This window comes from Dufourea novaeangliae, unplaced genomic scaffold (genome assembly GCF_001272555.1).
Source record: "Dufourea novaeangliae isolate 0120121106 unplaced genomic scaffold, ASM127255v1 scaffold64, whole genome shotgun sequence".
NCBI classification, from domain to species: domain Eukaryota; kingdom Metazoa; phylum Arthropoda; class Insecta; order Hymenoptera; family Halictidae; genus Dufourea; species Dufourea novaeangliae.
The window spans coordinates 1,295,276-1,303,954 of record NW_015373954.1 but is presented as its reverse complement, the minus strand read 5'-3'; the positions used below and the strand labels follow the sequence as shown (position 1 = coordinate 1,303,954).

The 8,679-nt window shown below is 47.1% G+C and overlaps 2 protein-coding genes across 2 annotated transcripts; one reads left to right on the top strand and one right to left on the bottom strand.

The window, feature by feature from the left end:
• The first annotated feature begins 747 nt into the window (after positions 1–747).
• LOC107186284 (potassium channel subfamily K member 18-like) lies at positions 748–3,943 on the top strand. Its single transcript, XM_015574117.1, has 5 exons — positions 748–1,021; positions 1,533–1,890; positions 2,078–2,469; positions 2,696–3,143; positions 3,815–3,943. The coding sequence occupies exons 1-5, from the start codon at positions 758–760 to the stop codon at positions 3,931–3,933; spliced, it is 1,581 nt and encodes a 526-aa protein (XP_015429603.1). The 5' UTR covers positions 748–757; the 3' UTR covers positions 3,934–3,943.
• A 2,652-nt stretch (positions 3,944–6,595) lies between these two features.
• On the bottom strand, positions 6,596–7,252 carry LOC107186305. Its single transcript, XM_015574137.1, has 2 exons — positions 6,977–7,252; positions 6,596–6,720 (listed from the first exon to the last, which is right to left on the bottom strand). The coding sequence occupies exons 1-2, from the start codon at positions 7,203–7,205 to the stop codon at positions 6,596–6,598; spliced, it is 354 nt and encodes a 117-aa protein (XP_015429623.1). The 5' UTR covers positions 7,206–7,252.
• Between the last annotated feature and the right edge of the window lie 1,427 nt (positions 7,253–8,679).

Sequence of the window (8,679 nt, the reverse complement as noted above, 5' to 3'; positions counted from 1 at the left end):
ATGTTGATCCGAATATTAAGTTCGCATAAATTTCAGTAAGCCCCGGGTCCAAGTAGTAGGAGGACCTTCCTAATAATCAAGAATTATCCGTCGCGATGTAAATCCATACGGAAACGATCACTTGCTACGAGATTTATCTGCGCTCTTGCAGGTTCGTAGCACAGATTGACCCTTATCCAAATCCAAAAGCGTAGATGCCAACTCTCATCGATCTTCAGAATAAGACCAATGGCCTGCGTCATCGACTCCGACAGTACCAATATAAAGTACCCCCTTGTAAAACTTAAATATTGACTATTTCGACTACCCATGTGAGTCGATATCTACGCTTCTAGATTTGGATAAGGGTCAATCTGTGTAACTGTCCTCTAAGGGCGCATCAAAATCCCAGATCATCTCGAGCCCCCTTATTACAATATACACGCGAGTATCCAGGATCTTGGGATCTCACGCAAAGCCTTAATTGCCAAGTAAGGAACAATTAGCCCCGAGGTGAGAGGAAAGGGGATGGGAGGGGGTGGTGGAGTAGTCGAGAAATCGGCTGACATGTAATCGGATCCGCGGTAATCTCTGCGACAGGCTCGCCACCGCGCCAGATGGACGAGGCTCGAGGGAGGATAGCGGAACGACGATAGGAGGCGGACCGGTTGCGGCTGCAGCTGCGGCGTCGGTCGCTGCACCTGCAGCTGCAGCTGCGGCAACGGCGGGGTACACGGCCGCGTAGCGGCCGGTTCTCCGTTCGGACGGCGTCGGAACGATGCAGAACACCGCCGGCGACTACTATCAGAGGGCAAGATGCTGTCCGGGAAGGAGTGGGAATACGAACACGACCGCCGAGGCGTTGAGAATCAGCACGACCGTCAGAGGCGCGGAATTGCTCTGCTGTTGCTGCAGCTGCAGCACATCGACATCGACCAAGACGCCCGGCTTGCTAGCCAGCCTTGGTGTATGCGTGCTCGTGTTGGGATACACGTTACTCGGGGCGTTCGCGTTCATGGCCCTCGAGGGTGGCCTCAAGTCGGTGGGTATTAAACTCTGCGGCAATGAATGGGGTTTGGTAGATGGAAGATTGGACCTGGGTGAAAAGCCTGTATAGGATTGACCGTTCCATGTGCGCCTTAAAAAGGTTACCCTGAGAACCGTGCTAGAGGGAACCTCGGGTGATGAGTACCCCTAAAATAGGGGAAAGTTGCCGAATGTGAACCATTCCCTAGGTTGGATCGCTACTGTAAGTTCTCTGCGAGCAACTTACGCTGTACGGTTGACAATATGTGATGATAGCGATGATGGAATTAACTGAGTTAGTATATAAGCAACATGTATTGTCTATTGTACGGCGCAAATTGCTTACGCATAAGTCACAGTAGTGGTCCAACTTAGGCGATGATCCAAATTCGGTAACCTTTCTCTATAATCGAGACCCAATTAATACCGTCCTGGTTCTTGGAATCTCTTGACGATAGCGTTCAGGTCCATCCTTATCATCTCCAAGTTGAAACCTAGAGATTAATTCGAGGTTATTCCTGATCCAGGATTCATCGAATGACCTACTGGTTACCGGCGGTTCGAAAACCGACGGGGGATCGTTTGTGGTGCCCAGCCTCGAGGATGACTCTGCCTCGATGGAGCTCAGGGCGCGCACCGTCGAGAGGCTCTGGAGTATCACGGAGGATCTGAATGTCTTGTACAAGGAGAATTGGACACGGCTGGCGGCCAGAGAGGTGTTCGAATTTCAGGAGAATCTGGCACGGGGTCTTAGACGGACATCTACCTCGCAGTATGAAGCAGTCGGGTCTCGATCCAGAGATCATTCTGTGGACAGGAGACCGAATCGACGGTGGACCTTCAGTGGCAGTCTGTTGTACTCGCTGACTCTCATAACCACAATCGGTACGAGTGTTCAATCGTGGATTATAGGGGATGATACATTTAAGTGTGATCCACCGAATAACATTTGCGTTTTCAAAATTAAAAAAGAGATATTCGGGGGTCACACTTAAACGACAAATCCTGTAGGATCCCAGTCCAGTGGGTAGGGTAATGCGTTTTGGTGCTCTATTGGAAACGATCTTTTCAGGGTACGGTAGCGTGGCGCCCCGCACCATCTGGGGCCGTTTGATCACGATCGTCTACGCCCTGGCCGGTATCCCCTTGATGCTGGTCTACTTAAGCACAGTCGGCGACGTTCTCGCTAGAAGCTTCCGACGTTTGTACGGTAGGCTTTGCAGGCCGCGTAATTGCGCCAGGAAGCAACAACCACCGCCACCACCGCCACCAGTTGGCGGTATCATGAGCAAAACGTACCGATACGACAACCACGTGGACTCAAAGTCTGGCAATTATTACTCTGCCAGCAGAGAGAGCTCTTGCGACGATCTCGGAACACGAGGCACCAGCAGCGCGATTCTGCTCGACTGTGGAAGCGAAGGCCTGCTCCACGCTACCACCAGTTCGACCGCCGCGCTTCAGGTAGCGGAATATTTTCCGAATTTCGACCAATACTGGTTACTTGTTACGTGTAACCAATTTGCGTCATATTGTAGACAAAGGACGATACGCCAATTGTGCTATTTCGTCTTCTCCAATATTCATAGAATCCCAAACAAACCTGGCTGTTTCGCCCTTTATCGCCTTACATCTCCATTGCTTCGCAAATGTCTCGAGGCCTAATTTATATTAAATTTCGTGTTCGTAGGATGTATCGTCCGTGAACAGTAAACGTCACTTTCATCCATGTTCGTTGTCCCTGTCGACGACTTCGTCACCCGGTTACGTGGTGGAGACGAACACCGTCAGGATACCGATCAGCCTTTGTCTGGTGATCATGCTGGTCTACATATGCGCCGGCGCGATCATGTTCAATCGTCTGGAGGGCTGGAGCTTATTGGAGGGCGGTTACTTCTGCTTCACCAGCCTGGGCACGATCGGTTTCGGCGATCTGATGCCGATCGGTCGTAACGCCGCCACCGCGACACTGGAGGAGCTCAGCCTGTGCGCCTGTTCCCTCTACATACTAGCCGGGATGGGCCTGATCGCCATGTGCTTCAACCTTGTCCAGGAGGAGGTGGTACGCGTGGTCAGGGTCTTCGGTAGAACCTGCGGCATGTCGTCCGGGGTGGTGGTCGGACCTATCGGTGGTACAGGTATCCCTGATGGCAGGCATTCGACGGGGAACCGCTAGATATTATTCATTCCGGGCGAAAAACATCTCCCGGTTCCGCTTTTAGTCAACGACACTTTTTGGGCCCGGCGAGAATGGTATCGTTATCGATACAACGACAATGCTACCATATTTGCGCTTTTTATCGGGAATCGGAAATATTCAGCTAAACGGAAGTTGCCTTTGACTTTTTTTGCGACATAACTGTTCATAGTGGATTTCATTCGAACGATCTACAGTAAATTATGGATGAGTGTTCGCAGACTTCTCGGCACTGAGTGTTCACACGTCAGCTCCACACTCAGTGCCGAGAAGTCATCGAACGAGCATCGATGATTTACTGTGCGACGCGTAAGTTTAATCGACATCCAATGTCATCGGAGAGGTATTTAAAGCATGTGCATGGCTCAAAAGTGTTCGAAGTCTCTCGCGAGCCGCGTCCAGTTTATCGTTCCTCGTACACCTACCAGTCAATAGATGAGCTAATGGTTTCTGATCCAATCGCGTCGGGGATCACGATCGAGCAGCTGTGACCACTCCTTGCGTGTTGTAGCCCCCTTTATTCGAAAGCGCCCTGCGTGCAAAGACCCCCAGCGCAGCTTCTTCACCATCGCACAAGAACGTGAACGTTTGTGACTCTGCGCGTTTCCGTAGGTGGCCCCATCGGTGGTGGGCTCAAAGGGGACCTCGACGACGGCGGAGGCACCAGTGACTCACGGTTGTCCGAGCAAGAAGAGGAAGCAATCGCCATGTCCTTGGTGCCAGCATCCTGACAGCATCAGGCCAGGAGTCCCGGTGACGGGAAGCTCCTGGCCCATGCATCCAACACTGCCGTGAAACCGTCGCCAGGCCATCATTCTCTGCCGCGTAAGAAGTCCACGTCCATCGATCCACGGAACAACTCTTCCTCGTCGATCCAACAGTTTCAGCGTGCCCAGTCGCTAAGACGAAGTTGCCTGTCGCCAACCCAATACCACCATCAGCATCATCAACAACAGCACCGTCAGCAAGAGAGCTCGTTACATTTTGAATACTTTGTGCCGCGTAGCGTCAGCGAGTTCAATCTAGCCGCAGCGGCTGTTACCGACATCGCGGTCCCACCCCCGCCTCCATCTTCCGTTCTACGGCCGTCGTCGGCAATCGCCCCGCCAGCTATCGGTCCTGCCACGAACACCACCGCCACGTCGAATCAGTCACGATTGTTGGAATGCACTGGCGCGGCAACCAGAAGCCGGGAGAAAATGGTCACGTTCGAGGATGAGGGTGTGAACTGCGCCACCTCCACTCCCACTAGGAAGAACGTCTCTGGACTGGAGAACGTTTTCATGTGACGCTGCAACCATCGATCATCGACTCCCCTGTATCGTGGCAGGTACGAAGCACTAGGGCGCGGACTTTAGACGTTCTTACGCCATCATTCCCCAGCAGATAGTTGTTGTTGGGGGATTTTCGCAGAGAAATTAAACCAGAAGATATACAGAGCGAGAGAAGCTGGGGGACACTATGTAACTAATCAACACGAGATGTGTTGTCTTCTGGGAAGAAGAGTACGAGGAATGGTGACATTATCCAAGAGGTTTTAGGGTTGTACAAAGAGAAACGAAGGAGTGTCGTGCAACTACGAGCCTTCTGATCATTTTTCTTCTTCGATATGGACTACTGATCTTTGTACAGATTCACCATGGTCGTGAGAAGACGGAACTTCGGCCGGCGATGCTGTAAATCGAACGGGAGAACCTCGATACTCTCGCCGAGCCGTAAGTGATCCGCGGATGAAGAAAGACATTAGATTTCTACCGTTTAAATTATAACGACCGTTACTGTAACGTTAATTAATACTCTTATCGCTGCTGATACTCTTCTTCTTACCATTATCGTTGCTAGGTTACACAGCTGCCACGCGAGAACTGCGATTTCGCTGGCCTGGAACTTACTTTGTACGGCGTTGAACGCGTTAAATATCAATGAACTATCGACCTACGAAATCTACATTGCCTCCTTCTATTCAAGATTGTCTTCCTTGAACGCACACCGACTGCTTTCTCCACCGAAGAATCTTTTCCTAGGAAACTGGTTTAAGTCGTTCACTAAACGGAGAACCACTGTTCCTGCCACACTTCGTTCGGCCCACATCTCACCGCCCCTTAAACGTTCCTTTCAAGAAATAGAGTCTTACTTTTGTGGTGACTTTACTTCCTGGTTAGTCTCCATTATACCTTCCGTATTACACATTTTTTCCATCTAATCGTTTCAGAAAACGATTCCCTTTCGAATTTAAGGTAACACGGTCATCACGAGGAAAGAAGCGATCTAGGGAGAAAAAATGAAAGACACAGCCTTAAACCGCGGCCCGCAGGCGGTTCATTTCATATTGTTACGAAAGACAGATAACGGAAAGTTTAGAAGGACGTGCACGGCTACGAGAAACGGTCTGACCTAGCGTAACTCTTAAGGGAACTTGTATGTATAACCGATGCGTCGGGAAGTCGCTTAATTTTAATACGAAACCGATATAAGTAAAGTATGCGTGAGACGTTAGAAATGATGGTTCGGACGGTGAACCTTTACGAACCGTTCGAATTTGGAATGTTACCACGAGGGGTTTTCAGTATCATATAACGGACCAAGTCCAGCGTCGACCTTAGTCCTCGTGAATGGGAATAATCGTTCGATCGCCAGACTGGATCGAGGCTCAACGAGTGTTCAAATACGCTATTTATATATAACATACGTGTCTCTTTCTCGATAACAAATGGATTTTCATTAAAGCAGACGAAGTAAAATCGAAGAATCATCGTGGACTTTAATTTTTTTACGATACCGAAACCCTTGTAACGCGTCCGCCGTTCGTTTCAATTGGCAGCCTAAGGCTACGCCCACGCGTTGGGAATGCCTCGATGGACGTGTACATTCGGATCTGCTCGCAGAATCGAATCTATGTTATCTTACATAGAGACACACCGACTATAATTAAAGAAACTATAGGTTATCGATGTATTCATCGTCTCAGCCTTTCAGAATCTGAACTGATCAACCCCTTCATAAATCAGGAAGATTGAATAGTTTCATAAACTACGTTTTCATAAATACTGTTTCTTAAATCCTGACTTGAAATATATGAAACGTTTAGTCGGTACAGTGTAATATGTAAAATATTCAAGAATAAAGATATAAAAACATTGAAAGTAAAAAGCTTACAGCGCATGCGGTTGATCAGTTTATCTTTGGGGAGGTTTCGCGAAAGCAAAAAGGGAAACAAGAGCTATTACTTTTAGAGCCTCTTATAAGAAGAGTCCAAGGTAAGACATTCATAATATGATCATTCAGAAAATTCGTATTTTTATTCGTGATTTGATTTCCTCTAAACAGAAGCAATATAAAAACTATCTGGGCGGTTTTCATTAATGTCGATTGTATATTTTAATAATTTTCTTGTTACTCGTCCTCCTCGTCGCAGTAGTCCCAGTCTTCTTGAGAATGTTGCCGGATTGGTCGGCTGAAGGCGCCTTCAGCATTCGAATCCACCTCACTTTGACCGAAACCCAAGCTCATTATGAACCCTGTCAAACGTACAGATCCAATTATGAGACATTTAACTTATCCATAAAAGGAACCTGTTAATTATTTTGTGCCTAAGACCATATATATATATATATATTCCTTTTTTGAGATTAAGAAAAAGATAAAAACATTTGACTTGTGGACTATATCTGATTAAAATTGATAAAAAGAATTAATATGGTACAAATGTTCGCGAGACAGTATTAAAGAGATAAAATCAGGATCAAGAGTCTATAAATTGGAATTTCAAGCGACCTTTGATTTTACTCATTAAATCTTCACCCTTCTCCTTTTCGGTGTCTTCATCCTCGTCTTCGCATTTCTGCTTCATATTTCGATAAAGCGTGCACCCGATGTCCCTGGTGTGGTTAAATATAAACTGGACGGTACAGAGGACCATCACGATTAATATCGGCAGGCATAACGTAGTCTCTACGTCATCCAGGAAAAGGTTCAGCCATTCCGGTAATAAATCGCAGCTCATCTTCGTTTAAAATATTGTTAGATTTCTCTCGTACACGGGGACCAACCTTCAACCTAACAGCCAATGGTATCGTTGTTTCTTATAAATTCATAGAAGATAGTGCAATGACGCGCGCACCTCGATGTTCAAAATGGTACCGTTCGCGAGACAATTTCGTGGATCATATTCTTGTCAATTTAGTCGAGGTAAGAGGACATTGCCGAAACACAATTTGACGTGCTTTTACAGCGTTTAAATTGCTCAAACGCTGAATGTTCATGCCGCTCGTGACATCGACTATCGATTCCATTTATCACAGACGAGCATTTGGAAAAAGTGCGGGAAAACTGAACAAAATTTGGAAATAGTAGCCACTCAACAGCGGAAATTGGAACTAAATCCAGAACTTCTTATGTTAGTTCCTGACGCCGTTGGCAGGTGGGGCCACCTTATCGATTTCACATTTTCCCGCGTTTTTTGTAAAAGAAGTGTATGATGAACTACGTTAAACTACAGTATGAACAAGTAACTGAGCAAAATAATATGAGAAGGTCGCGATCCAAAGCCACAGCCTGGTTAAAAACAAAGGAAAATAAAGTCTGGTACCCTGGGTTAAATGGAGGAAGAAAGGCGACGGCTCGCGAACCCGTATCCATCCTCTACTGCCTTATATGGAAGTATGAATAGTTTTACTGCCTATTGTAAGAATCTTAATACGCACGAATAATTACTTTCTGGCAATTGGTAAATTTTTACATATGAATTTACTTACACGTTATTTACTTACAAAAATTTTATTTATTGCGTTATGTTAATATTCAGCTACGTGTCTCTCAAATTAAGTGAAATACAGAAGTTTTATGTTCTTGAAAATTAGTGTCAAAGAATGCAGCAACTGGTCAGATTAGTTTTGTAAATAAATCGAAACCCTGTATCGGCACACTGTTTTTTAGGCTATCAAATATCACACGGAGTCTTTTGGGAAGTAGTAAAATCTTTTACACAAATTCAATGAAATACTTTCAGGTACACAGTTTAAGGCTCTGAAATTAGAATGTTCAAGAAGAGGTAAAGAAGTTTCATATTATGTTATTCCCATTCATTACAATTTCCCTTGCGGGAATGCCTTCAGAGCCATCTCGTGGCCGCGGGATTCCAGGAATCGGGTGACGTCACGGCATGCGAGCGAGAGCGGTAGAGCGATCCGCGGTATCGGTGCTCTCTGTCGGTGTTGACGGGTGCCGAGGAATTTCGGTGGTCTATGGGAGGGAGGTGTGCGAGCGAGAGAGTACGGTAGAGCGTGCCGAGTATCGGTGCTCTCCGTCGATCCAACGCGCTAGTGAGTTGCGTCACCCAGTTTATTGACTTAGCCGTGTACGCCGTGTACCAAGGTCGTACCATCCCGTGCAGGTCTGTGCTTGCTTCCTCACTTTGTCGTGAACCGTCGCGGAGGGTGGTCGCGCGTCTCATACTCGTCCTTTCTCTTGTTACTAAC

Excerpts from the sequence above, each read along its gene's own strand:
- LOC107186284 (XM_015574117.1), top strand. The coding sequence starts at position 758 with ATGCAGAACACCGCCGGCGACTACTATCAGAGGGCAAGATGCTGTCCG. Across the intron at positions 1,891-2,077 it reads GACTCTCATAACCACAATCG|GGTACGGTAGCGTGGCGCCC; the intron begins GTACGAGTGTTC and ends CGATCTTTTCAG. Across the intron at positions 2,470-2,695 it reads GTTCGACCGCCGCGCTTCAG|GATGTATCGTCCGTGAACAG; the intron begins GTAGCGGAATAT and ends TCGTGTTCGTAG.
- LOC107186305 (XM_015574137.1), bottom strand. The coding sequence starts at position 7,205 with ATGAGCTGCGATTTATTACCGGAATGGCTGAACCTTTTCCTGGATGAC. Across the intron at positions 6,721-6,976 it reads TTTAATGAGTAAAATCAAAG|GGTTCATAATGAGCTTGGGT; the intron begins GTCGCTTGAAAT and ends TACGTTTGACAG.